The following is a 13,415-nucleotide window of genomic DNA, read 5'->3' as shown; positions in this document are numbered from 1 at the left end:
TCAAAAAAAAAAAAAAAAAATCCAAAAACACAGTTTGATGAAGTTAAACATACATAAGCCCCAGAGTCACAAATGGCAGGAATATTGGAATTATCAGATCAGGAATTAAAAAAACAAAACCCTATGATTAACATTCTAAAAGCTTTAATGGAAAAAGTAGACAAAATGCAAATAGATGAGTAATATAAATAGATGAAAATTCTAAGAAAGAATCAAAAAATGCAAGAGATAAAAAACACCGTTAACAATGAAAAATGCCTTTGTTGGGCTTATTAGTAGACTGGACATGGCTAAGGAACGAATCTTTAACCTTGAGGTTATGACAATAGAAACTTCCAAAACTGAAAATCAGAGAGAAAAAAAAGAAAAAAAAACCAGAACAGAATATCTAAGAACTATTAGAGGGACAACTGTAAAAGTTAAACATGGTAATATGTTTAATAGGAATAACCAGAAGAAGAAGGAACAGAAAAAAACTGAAGCAATATCTGAAACAATAATGACCAAGAATTCCCCCAAATTAACGTCAGACACCAAACCGCAGATCCAGGACTCTCAGAGAAAACTAAGTGGATACAAGTCCCAAGAAATTATACTTATGCACATCCTATGCAAACTTCAGAAAATCAAAGAAAAATTCTGAAAGAAGCCAGAAGAATAAAAACACCTTACTTACAAAAGAGCAAAGATAAGGATTACTTTCAACTTGTCTTTAGAAACCATGAAAGCAAGAAGAGAATGGAGTGAAATATTTAAAGTGTTGAGAAAAGAAAACTACCAACCTAGAATTCTGTATCCTGTAAATCATCCTTCAGGTATGAAAGAGAAAGAAAGACTTTCTCAAGCAAAAAAGCAATCCTCCTACATCTGCCTCTCAGAGTGCTAGGATTACAGGCATAAGCCACACCAGCTGGCCCCTAGGCTGGTCTTGAATTCCTGACCTCAGATGATCCTCCTGCCTCACACTCCCAAAGTCCTGAGGCAGGCATGAGTCACCACACCTGGCCTTTCAGTACATTCTTGACTGGATACTACAGAGTTTTAGTTTGTAATACTAGCTAGTATTTATTAAGCACTTACTATTTTGTAAGCACTTTGCGTGAGTCGGCTTACCTACGCCTTCCAATAACCCTACCAGGGAGTTCAGAGACTACTACCTGTGCCCTCTCTCCCTGTGAAGTAGATCCAAGGTGTTGTAGGTTACTCCCTACTCCCCCAACTTCATTTGCCTCTTATGTACGAATGATTCCTACATTGACACCTCTGCTCTGTTGAGCTCCATCCTCTTATGTCCAACTGTTCACATCTCCAGTCACATGTGTAAAGATACCACAAGCACACATTTGAGACTGGATTTGTGATCTTCCCCAGCGAACTTAGTGGCCTTCTGGAGCTCCCTGTCTTCAGGAATGTATGGCTATGTGCTGTTTGTTCAGGTCAGAGACTTGGGAGTCTTGCTTCACCCTGCCCCCCTCCCTTCATCCCTGGCCACCCAACCCTCAAGGCCCGTTAAGGTTGCATCCCTGCCCCTCACCTTTAGAATCTTTACGGTCACCACTTCTCTTCACCTGCTCTTGTTCACACTGCTCTTAGGTATTGCCTGGACTCATGCAGCGGCCTCCTACCTCAAACTCTTTCTGGCCCCTCATCACAGTCAAAATGACTATCAGATCACACAAGATCATGTTACCTGCCCTCTTCTCCTACTCCCTGCCCCAAATCTTTGTTGCTTCTCCTTGCTCAGGAAGAAAGACCACGATCCTCAGCATATCCCAAAGCCCTACATGGTCTAGCCTCCGTCAGTCCTCAGCTCCTCTTCCAGCACATTCGAAAGGTATAAATGTCAGTGCCCAGAGATGAGACTAGAGTGCAGAGGTTAAGGCCACGTTTATTCAAAGCGATCCACCTGGGCAATGCAAAGATGGTATCTGTGCCCATGGATAGTTAGAGACACCTTTTATATGGGGCCATAGGGGGTGGGTAAATTCCACAGCTTGCCTGGAGAGCTTTGGTGGGTTAGGGTCCTTTGGCTTGAGGGAATTGGGGCTAACTAGGTCCTTTGTGTTCTTTGTCTTAGGAGGAGGAGAAGGATTCCTGTAGGGGTGTGTTAGGCCCCCTAACAATGTCTTCTTTTGCCCTGGTGGAGTGCCATGGAGTCATAGCTCACAGCAACCTCAAACTCCTGGGCTCAAGTGATCCTCCTGCCTCAGCCTCCCACGTAGCTGGGACTACACACACCCACCACAATGCTCAGCTATTTTTAGAGATGGTGTTTTGCTGTTGCTCAGGCTGGTCTCAAACTCATGACAGCTCAAGCAATCCTCCCACCTCAGCCTCACAGAGTGCTAAGACTATAGACGTGAGCCACCGTGCTGGCAACACATGGTCTCTTAAAGCATCTGCCTAGAAGTAGCTCACTTCTGCTTATGTTCACTGGCCTCATGAGCCCACCCAACCTCAGCAGATGCACTGATGGTATGCAGTGTGCCCAGGGGGAGCAGCGGTGGCTGCCCTGGTGGGCACATGTGGTGGGTGTCTGGTTTGTAACCAGTGATTCACACTGAAAGTGCCAGTAATGACTAGAAGGGCCGAGGGAGCAGCACTCTGGGTAAGACGTTTAGGGAGGCTCTTCCCTTTCCCTCATAGTTTATTCCTTCTCTGAATCATCTCAAAGTCCATGGCAACTCCTCCCTGGTGGGGTTTCCATTCTCCTGGGAATGAAGCCCTCCAAGCAAAAATGAGAGTATAATTTGGGAGCTGGTAGTTGAGAAAGAAAGTGGATGTAGAAATGACCACCACCCCCAGTGTAAAATGTGGAGGAACAAAGCAGTTGTCACAATAACCTTTCAAGCCAAACTTCACATGAAATGTGTCCCTCAATGCTACCTGCCACTGATCCTAGGAAAATAGCACCTCTGGACGGCTGGGGTTGCCAGCATTCCTGAAGGGACTGGCCTGCCCCCCAGAGCCTCTGCAGGGCTTTCTGTCTCTCTTGTGCCTCTGGGGCTGAGCAGAAGGAAGCTCTAGCCACCTGGGTGGTTACCTCCCAGGTGTCTTAGAAAAAAGAGAATTCTTAGCCTTAGTGCAAGGGCTCATCCTTGCAGTCTGGGAGGGTGAGGCAAGAGGATCGCCCACTTGAGATCAGGAGTTCAAGACCAGCCTGAGCAAGACTAAGACCTTGTCTCTACTAAAAATAGAAAAAATTAAATGGATATTGTGGTGGGTGCCTATAGTCCCAGCTACTTGGGAGGCTGATGCAGGAGGATCTTTTGAGCCCAGAGTTTCAGGTTCCTAGGAGCTAGGCTGATGCCATGGCACTCTAGCCTGGGCAACAGAGAGAGACGTTCTACCTCAAAAAAGAGAGAAAAAAGAATCCTTAGTCTCTGATTTTTGGTTTGGAAATGGCTTTTCCCTGCCACTTCTAACAGACGTCACTCTGGGGGTCTTTGGTGGAAGTACACAGCACTCACCACTTTTTCCTTCAGGCTGGAGGGCTGGCCATACCACCTTAGCTCATTAGAGACTGGACTTGCCTGGCAGACTGAACATCTACAATTACTGCTATAATCACATCTAGCCACAGGAAATAATGTCGGCATCAATTCTGAACCTTTTCTTCAACATGGAAAATGTGTTTTAAATGGGCCAGGTTCATCACAAATTTTCTGTTTGTTGGGACTCTATGTCATTGAGTGGGGCCCTGGGTTAATCTGTGGACTTAAAGTGTGGTCCAGCATATGCCCCAGACTGTGCTGAATCCCAGTGGGTTCTAGGAAAGAGTGGAGCTTCCTAATCTCAGGGCCCTTTGCTGCCTGTGACTCTTCTCTTCCTCCGTCATTCTCTCCAGGAGCTTGAGCGCCTTAACCAAGTGCTGGAGGCCGAGAAACAGCAGTTTGAGGAGGTAGTGCAGGAGCTGAGAATGGAACAGGAGCAGATCAAGAGGTGAGTATGATGCCTGGGATGGGAGTGGGAAGGGGTGTCCTAGGTTAGAGCACCCTAGAACAGGTGCAGAGCCCACCTTCCCTGTCAGGTCTCCACCCAAGAGATACTTTTGACTTGATTTGGGTCTTCCTTCTCAATGCTCCAGGCCTTGGGTGTGCCCAGAAGAATCTGTAGACCACCCGTTTACAAATGGGTCACTTCTACCCATTGGAGCATGAGGCCTGGTGAGCACAGGCAGGCATCCCTCCAAGTGACAAAGCCCTTCTGCCTCCATGAAACCTTCTGTACCCAGGGTCAGACAGGAGCAAGCTGGCCTGGGGTGCTGTTGGCCAGGACCCCCAGCATTCTCTGTCTTTCCTGCACAATTATTCCACATCTTGCTAATGAAGTCATTAGGGATCTTTAGCCCCATGTATTGTTTGTGAATCTTGTTGCATATTACAATCATCTACTGAATTAGAATCTCGATAGAAGGACCTAGAGATCTATGTTTTTTAAAAAGCATCACAGCTGATTATGACGCAGCCTAACCAGGCATTTGGAGACCACCTCTGTGAATAGTGTTGACAGTAGTGTCCATAATCATCATCACTATCATTATCAGCGTCACCACTCATCGTCAGTGATATGCCCAATAGAATTTTTCTTGCTACCACCTTATAAGAGGAAGTCAATCAGACATGTACTTTGGGGATGGAGAAACTCAGAGGATCTTCCCAATTAAATAGCCAGGCACCTACTCAGCTTCCAGAACTGTGCCAGACACTAGGATGAAAGGTAAGTCCCCTTCCTTGAGGACCTTATGGTGTAGTTGGGAAAACCAAATTTACACTCAGGAAGCATTAATGCATAATATATAAACAGGGCTAGAAGGCATAGTGCCAATTTCCTGTGTTTTAGAAATTAAGATATGTATAATCATTATTGGCTTGAATAGAGGTTAAATTGATTGCCTTGAAAGGCAAATAGAATTCAAAGAATTAAGCAAGAGAAGAAAGATAACCTAAGCAGGATCAGGGAAAACCTATATCAAAGCCTGATGTGGCCAAGTTTTGTCAAGAAGGCGACAAGGAGTGTGTTGCTCCAGAGCAGGGTCTTAGCCTTGTCCCATGCTGGAATGAGTGTGGGTTCTAGCAGGTGCTGTCCAAGGAAGGTGCGGTACAGCTGGGGTCCTGTTGTTTCTCCAGTGCTTTTCTCTGCCATTGGGGTGGCCCCAGGTTTATCCCAGCTGACGGATGCATGTGTACCTGGAGTAAGTGACTCCAATGCCGGTGGGCTGGGATCTCCTTTCAGCCCCAGGCCCCTACAACTGCTGTCGGGCCCATCTGAGCTCTATAGGGAGGTGAAGCCCAAGCATTTCAGTGTGTAGAGGAGGCTAGGAGAGATGGACACTGCCATACCCAGCCCTCTGTCCCTACAGGGAGCTGGAACTGACTGCAAGATGCCTCAAGGGTGTAGAACAAGAGAAAAAGGAACTGAGGCACTTCACAGAGTCCTTGCAGCAGACGCTGGAGGTGAGGGCCCTGGTGGGCAGCTGACTGGGAGGTAGGCTGGCTGGCTGAGCCACTGGATATTGGTTTTTCCAACAGCGTTTCCCTAGGGAGTCCTCTGCTAGGAGGGTGGGCACGATGGGCCCTGATCTGAAAGGGTCTCTTCTCTGTGAGTCCTTGCAAACTCAGCTGATGCATGAGGCTCAAAGCAGGAGGTGGCCAGTCCTAGGCAAATCCAGGTTCATCCTTACCTGGATTGTGCCCTCAGGAAATCTACCTTCTACAGTGCTTATATGTTTATAATAGATGGACGATTGGTTAGGGTGAGCAGTGAGGCTGTCCACTACTTCATTCTTGTGGCTTGTTCACTTTGCTGTTCCTGGGTGACACTGAGCATGACGGGAAATCAAGAGTCCCCGTCACCTACATTTCATTCCATGGAAACTGAAGGAGAGGGGGAGGGGCATGTGTCAAGGACAAATCCTTACCATGACAGGCAAGCATGAACTCTGACCCCAGCCCCTCCTTCCTCCCACCTACTCTCCCTCGTCCTGCGCCTCTACATCTGGCACAAAGACCCAGCCCACTGAGCTAAGGAGGCCTCCATACCTGTGCCTTCCACACAGTGCATCCTTTCCACCTCTTCTCTGCCTAGAGAACAAACTCCTTTTTTTTCAGACCAAGTCTTACTTTGTCACCCTGGGTAGAGTGTGGTGGCATCATAGCTCACAACAACCTTAAACTCTTGGGCTCAAGTGATCCTCTTGCCTCAGCCTCCCAAGTAGCTGGGGTTATAGGCACCCGCCACAACACCTCAATAGTTTTAGAGATGGGGTCTTGCTCTTGCTCAGGCTGGTCTCAAGCTCGTGAGCTCAGGCAATTCACCCACCTCGGCTTCCCAGAGTGCTAGGATTACAGGTGTGAGCCACCACATCTGGCAAGAACAAACTGTTCATCCATCTAAGGCTTGGCTCAAAGGTCTCCTTAGTCAAACTTCCCTGATCCTTCTAAGAAGTGTTTACTTTGTGCTCTGGGCTGCCATGGCATTTTGTGTATCTGTCGTGGGACCTGACACTCTAGGTGTGTTTTCCAAACTGTGAACTTCACTGGACTGTGTCGTAATGTTCCTCTAATTCCAGCCCCTGAAGCAGGCCTGGCACGTGGCATGTGACCCATGTGTGTGCTGAATCCACGCATTGCCTTGAGGGCTGCACGAGTCCCTAGTCTCCCTTGACTGGCTGGAGCCTCGTTTGTACTGCCGTTTTTGTTTCTCTTCCTCTGTCTCTCATGGAAGGTGGTTCCCATGGATATTTCCCCTCTAAGATTTCTGTAAAGTGCAAGATCCCAGTCTGATAAATGAGGAGAGTATCTACACTTGCTGTGGACTGGCTCCTGCGGGAGTTGTTCCAATGCACCCCCCTCTCCCTGGAGGGTCATGGTGCCCCTGGGCCTTGGGGACAGTTCTAGTTGGTGCCACCTCTACCGGAAGCCAAGTGGGCTCCTTTCTGACTCCCTCCATGGCGGAGTAGCCTTGCCTCCTCATGAGGAAGACCAACCTTGGCCTTTTACGTCAGGGGAGGAATGAAGACATTCCAGCTTTCACAGAGGATTGAGAGAGGCGCAGATCACTCCCTGTCATCAAAAGGTGGGGGCAGCCATGTTGCTGAACCAAAATTAGGTTCTTTCTTTTCCTTTCCTCCTGCTATGCCAGGAACTCTCCATAGAGAAGAAGAAAACCCTGGAAATGCTGGAAGAGAATGAGAACCAGCTGCAGACACCGGCCAGTCAGAGTGAGCAGCCCCCTCCCAGCGGGGGCCTCCACAGCAACCTCAGGCAGATCGAGGAGAAGATGCAGCAGCTCTTGGAGGAGAAGCTCCTGGCCGAGAAGCGGTGAGCCTGAGCCCCGAGTCCATGTCAGCCCTGGGGTCTGGTAACCTTCCTAGAACTGGACAGCTGGACTCTTGGGTTCTAGTTGGCACTGACCAGATGGGCATTCACTTCCTTTGGCCTAGGATTCAATGGGAAGGGAGGCTTCACCTCTCAAAGTTGATTGATAATTATCTCCCTCCCAAAGTTGATTGATAATTATCTCTTGCAAGGGTGTGAACCCTACAGAGGCATCAGGTCCTCCTAACAAGGTGCCTGGTGGCAGGCTGAGCAGATTCTCTTAGCCCTCTCTTGCTTGTGAAGAAACAGCCTCAGGGGTCACGTTTCCAGCAAGCTGTAGGGCCAGATGTCCAGGCTTCTGACTGGAAGCCAAGGGCACCCATCCCTGGGTACACCTGGGGGCCTGGACCAGGGTTTCTCTGGTCAGATCTCTAAGAGTGGCTGCTCTGCAGCTGGCCACCTCCTTTGTGAGTGAGCATTGAGTAAGTGCCCCTTCTGTCCCTACAGGATGAAGGAGAATGAAGAGCGCTCACGGGCCCTGGAGGAGGAGCGTGAGTTCTACTCCAGCCAGTCCCAGGCGCTTCAGAACTCACTGCAGGAGCTGACTGCGGAGAAGCAGCAGGCCGAGCGGGAGCTCAAGGTATGGCTAGGCCTGCAGGGAGCAGCTGGTGCTCAGGGCCTTTCCCACCACCTGGAAACTTCTCTCACATCCCTACACTTTACCAGGTAGCTAGCTGCCTGAGCTATCTCTGCTCATCTGACCAGACGGTCAGCTCTGGGGTGGAGGCACCACCCATGAGGGGAAGGAGCCAGTCTGCTGCATCAGGGACAGAGGCCTGCTGGATGCAGGGACTAGTCCAGGCCATCTGGTTCAGGGGGACACAGGGAGGCAGGATGCGGCAACTTCCATTCAAGCCCACTGAGCCAGAGGTGACCAGGGAAGGCTTCCGGAGTAGATGGCACCTGCTTGCAGGACCTGAATTCCCTCTCATTTTCCTCTCCCCACACCCTCAGGCTGAGGTCAAGATCCGCATGGACCTGGAGAGACGCCTACGGGAGGCAGAGGGGGCCTTGCGGAGCCTGGAACAAGGGCTCAACTCCAAGGTGCGGAATAAGGAGAAGGAGGAGAGGATGCGGGCTGACGTGAGCCATCTGAAAAGTAAGCCCTGCCCTCTAGGCCCAGCCCCCCAACTCTGGAGCTTAGGGTTAGCCCCACCAGAGTCCAGGCCCAGCAGAGCCTGGAAGAGGGCCTGGAGCCCCACACTGGGGCTGGTGTGCATTTAGTGTCCTTGGATACTGATGGGGTTTCTTCTCAGCCCTGCCTGCAGGCAGCTCCTTGGTGCTGCTTCTCTTTGGCTGTTGGTTCTGGGTAGGGGTCTGGGATGGGGAAAGCCTACAGTTTCTTCCCCTTTTCAAAAGCTCAGAGCTCTGTTCTCTGCAGAGCTACCCCTGGGATGGCTGCAGATTGTGTTTTGAGGGGCAAGGGCTGAGCCTCAGCAGGTAGCTCTGGTCTCTCAAGGAGTGGGTCGACATATTTCCCACTCAGCCTGGCCAGGGTCCAGGGAAGCAGAGGGCCGGGGCTAGAGGGAAGGATGCAGTGGCAGAGCATCCTCCCTGGCCCTGCCATCACAGGGTTCTTTGAGGAGTGCATCCGGAATGCCGAGCTGGAGGCCAAGATGCCGGTGATCATGAAGAACTCCGTGTACATCCACAAGGCCGCCACTCGCCGCATCAAGAGCTGCCGCTTCCACCGGCGCCGATCCAGCACCTCCTGGAACGACAGTGAGTGTGGCCATTTGCAGGCCTGAGGGGCGGGATGGTCACAGGCTGTTGGTGACAAGGCAGGAAGAGGGCAAGGTGGGCAGTGAGCAGTTTTGGTCCAGCTGGAAAGCCAGACGGTATGGCCTCAAGCCTGGCTTTGTTGTCCTTGGCCAGTGGGGCGATCTCAGGGCACTGGGTTCCTGGAGGCCCAGGGATGGGAAGAGCTAGGCTCAGTGGTACGGAGGATGGGGCAAGTTTAGGGACGGCCAAGCCTTGGTGAGTGGGACCATTCACAGGGCTGGTCGGGCGCTGCCTCCACAGTGAAGCCGTCCCAGTCCTTCATGACCTCGCAGCTGGAGGCCAACAACATGGAGGAGCTGAAGGAGGTGGCCAAGCGGCTCAGCAGGGACCAGCGCTTCCGGGAATCCGTCTACCACATCATGGCTGGCCAGCCCGGGGCCCCCTCAGCACTTTCCCGGGGTGCAAAGTGATGGGCATTTTCTCCCTGCCTCCGCATCTTTCCTCTGGACCTAGGGCTGAGGGTTGGGAAGGGGCAGCAGAGGGAAACCCGACTCTGCCTGGCTCCTCTCCTCTGGCAGGCCCCTGGGGGTCAGTCTCACCCCTGAAGGGCAGGGACACACTCCCTCTGCCCACCCTCACCCCCCGGGGTCTACACTGGGTCCACACAGGCCCGAGCTGGGTGCCGCCTGGTTGTCATGCGAGGTGAGAGCAGGGCTGGCTATTCCTGGAGAACCTGTTGGTTGGAGAGTGGGCAGGGGAGGGGCTGCCCCGCTGGGCGGAGACTGTAGCCCCTGCTGGTGCTCACCACATTCTTCTGTGACTCTGGCTCCATCACCCTGACCTGGTTGTGATTAAAGGCCTCATCTTCCTACCCTGGTGCTCCCTTTCCCCCAGGTTTCCTGACCCACTCTCCTCCTGACACTCATTGAGACATCCTCAGCTGAGGCCCCTCACTTATACCACATGGTGGGGTGGGGAAGAAAGGGGTCCAGGGCAGCAGCCTCTGGACTCACTGCACACATACACCTGCCACAGAACAGCCAAGAGAGCACAGATATCTCCCTCTCAGCTTCTGAGGAGCCTTGCTGCCTCCTCTCCCAGGGAGGCTTTGCCCAGTGAGGCAATGTGACCATGTACTCTTCAGATGGGGGGCCTGGGCTGTGATGAAACCAGAAGCCAGTGGTCAGTTCAAGGTCCTTAGGGATGGAGCTGACACACCAATCTGGTACTTTCACAGAAGACCACTACCCTCTGGGGGCTAAGAGCTGTGGATCATGTCCCTCACCCATAGTCTGGCCTGCCCTTCTCCTCGCAGACCTACCCTCCAAATCTGCCTGTCTCTGTTGGCCTTTCATCCAAAAAAGGGGGTCTACCTGGGATCAGGGTGCTCTAGACACCGGTGTTATAATAGGTGCTGATTCTCTACTGCTTGGAAAGCCAGGATGTTCTGTTCTGAGAGACAGACAGGTTGCTGCAGAGCAAATCCCAGCAGCAGGGGCAGGCCCCAGGAAGCCCTTATCCCATCCTATGGGAAGAAGAACATCGCCACCTCTGAGGTGCACGTCTGCTGCTATGCTGCCCAAGTCCAGCTGGCTGACCTGCTCTATACTCAGGGTCATCTGGTAAAAATTACCTACGTGGTCCTCTCCAGGAGCAGGTGGACTCTGAAGACTTCATTCAGTCTTTGCAGAACTTAGCTGGGGCCAGGGGTAGGCACCTCAGAAACAATGCATTTGAAAGGGCTGAGTCTAAATGTAAAAGCTTTAAACATATATAAATCTGCATAAACCCAGTTGTTTATCTAACATGTATGAGGGGGAAGATTTATAAAATCCAGATTACTCTTTTTGTTTGTTTTTAAAGAATTAAATTAATAGTGACTTGCTCTTGGAGAAAGTCACTTAGAAACTTTTAAAAGCATTTGTTTTTCCTGGGCAAGTCATTAACCAGAAAGAAAGTACTTGTCTCAGTCCATTTTGTGCTGCTGTAACAGAAAACCTGAGGTGGGGGTAAATCTATAAAGAACAGAAACTTACTGGGCCACAATTTTGGATGCTGGGAAGTCCCTATATCAAGGACCTTCTTGCTGTGTCATCCCAGAGCCAAACAGCAAAGAGAGGGCAGGAGAGAGGGTGTCAAACAGATCCATTCATAACAAAACTACTCCCTCAAAAATTAATCTGCTCATGAGGGCAGAGCCCTCCTGGCCTAGTCATCACCTCTTAATACTGGTACAATGGCCATTAAATTTCCACATGAACTTGGAGGGGGGACAAACATTCCAACCAGGGCAGTGCTTTTCTGTGTACATTCACCAAGCCCTAGTTTCCTTCTCTTCTCACCCTATGCTTTCCTTGCCTCAGGCAAGCCTGGGTCCCGTTCAACCAACTGAACAATCTGTAACTGTGCATTTGTTAAATGCTCCCTCACTGTACCTAGCACTGTAAATACGAAAAGAGCAACACCTCTATAGGAAAGTATATAGGGGTGGAAATTGCTTAGTGGGAATATATTGATCTGATTTGTTTTTTAATTTTTAAAAACAAAACTCCTATTCCTTGGCCAATTAAATGCAGAACTTCCTAAGTATGCCCGTGTGGTCATTGCTGAAGAGGTGTTGCCCCCCGCAGGCCAAAGGTCGAACTCTAGCCTCACCTTTCCAGCTGTCTCCACTGCACACTCCCAGACACACTTCTGCCAAACTGATCCTTTCATAACAAAACTACTCTGTCAGACATGCGAGGAAGTGCTCCCACCACTGCTCTGCTTGTGAGAGGCTTAATAATTAATAGAAAAATCTGCCTTCCCACCTCCATCCTGGCTGTCCCTGTCTAACAAGGATGATCAACTGGGTTTTCTTTTGTTTGGAGCACAAACCAAAGGGACAGAGCTGACTGTGCCAGTGAGAGTAGCCTCAGGGAGACAAAGGACACCTGAATTTCATGACCTATTAGTTTCAGTACCCTACAGAAATAGTTTTACCTGCTCTGATAAGCAGAGGTTTGTGAGAAATGGTCAGGACTGGATTCTCCTCCCTTGTGGGTTGTGTACTTTCCCCCCAGGGAGATGTTAATGGAGGCAGGAGACCTGGGAAACACTTGACATCAGACTCACTCCCCGGCTCCTCCCACTGTGAGGGAGGTACCACCTCTGTTCATCTCTGCAGGGACGAACTTCTTGCCCCCAAGAATCCCACCCAGCTCAGCATGGCCTGGGCCACTTGTTTTGGAGCCCACAATGAATGATAATACTGGAAAAAAAAACTTGCTCAAGTCTCAGGGAGCCAGCCCAGGGATGTGTCAGATTTGATGTAATGGGAAGGTCATTAAACCCACTGGCCAAAACTGCCCTGGAGCCATCAGATGAAGTCCAGCAGCCCCGTGGAAACTTTGCTCCCACAGTCAGCCATGGTGAAGCTTCTCAGACCTCCAGGCCTCTGCAAACTCTGTGGCTTTGACTCCTGGAGGAAAAGCTTTTGACTTCTCTTACCCCATTCCTGGCAAGCCCGGGTGGAGGGGTATCCTTTGCAAGTCTTTGGGAGAGGACTCAATGGTTGTTTTTGCCTCTTAGAAGAGAGATCTATTCCCAGACATCCAAAGCAACTGGGAGAAACTGGTTATTCAAACTGAGTGAGTGCACATGGGTGCAGTGTTCCCAGTTCTCCTGACTGCACATCGCACCTCCTCTTCCCCTTCCTGGACTCGGGCGTCTGCTCATGGCTCCCAACTCTTCTGACTCAGAAATGAGTTTCACCACCCCATGCTGGGTTAAAGGCACTTAGGACAAATTGAGGAAATTTTCCAAGCCCAGGAATACTAGGGGATGAGGGTCTTAATTTACTAATCCCCTTGTGGCAAACTCTACTTGCCACTGTCAAGGTTTAAATGTAGTCTAGCATTCTGTGTCTCTCTGGCTTTGCCTCGGAGTGAGACTTGGTAACTAGGCAGGAAAGTTGGGGTGATTCAGGAATGTTCACAGGCAAAAGACTTCATGTAAGGGGGTCTACGGGCCATCCAGACAGCTGCAGAGCCAGGTATGTTTGGGGGTTTATGCTGTCTTGGGACTTGCTTTCTTTTTTCTTTTCTTTCTTTCTTTTTTTTTTTTGAGACAGAATCTCAAGCTGTCGTCCTGGGTAGAGTGCTATGGTCTCATAGCTCAAAGCAACCTCCTACTAGGGCTCAAGCGATCCTTTTGCCTCAGTTTTCTATTTTTAGTAGAGACAGAGGTCTGGCTTTTGCTCAAGCTGGTTTCAAACTCATGAACTCAAGCAATCCTTGGCCTCCTAAAGTGCTAGGATTACAGGTGTAAGCCACC

At 50.3% G+C, this 13,415-nt stretch overlaps 1 protein-coding gene across 1 annotated transcript in view; it reads left to right on the top strand.

The window, feature by feature from the left end:
- Positions 1-9,571, top strand: part of PLEKHD1 (pleckstrin homology and coiled-coil domain containing D1) — a 32,046-nt gene extending 22,475 nt beyond the window's left edge. Inside the window, exons 7-13 of the mRNA XM_003797362.2 lie at positions 3,848-3,942; positions 5,363-5,456; positions 7,144-7,322; positions 7,827-7,959; positions 8,334-8,478; positions 8,952-9,101; positions 9,402-9,571. Coding sequence (XP_003797410.1) covers positions 3,848-3,942; positions 5,363-5,456; positions 7,144-7,322; positions 7,827-7,959; positions 8,334-8,478; positions 8,952-9,101; positions 9,402-9,571 — 966 coding nt within the window. The remainder of the gene's footprint in view (positions 1-3,847; positions 3,943-5,362; positions 5,457-7,143; positions 7,323-7,826; positions 7,960-8,333; positions 8,479-8,951; positions 9,102-9,401) is intronic.
- The last annotated feature ends 3,844 nt before the right edge of the window (positions 9,572-13,415 follow it).

This window comes from Otolemur garnettii, unplaced genomic scaffold (assembly GCF_000181295.1).
Source record: "Otolemur garnettii isolate 467f Iridium unplaced genomic scaffold, OtoGar3 scaffold00115, whole genome shotgun sequence".
Taxonomy (NCBI): domain Eukaryota; kingdom Metazoa; phylum Chordata; class Mammalia; order Primates; family Galagidae; genus Otolemur; species Otolemur garnettii.
The sequence above is the reverse complement of the archived record's forward strand: the minus strand, read 5'-3'. Positions and strand labels throughout refer to the sequence as shown.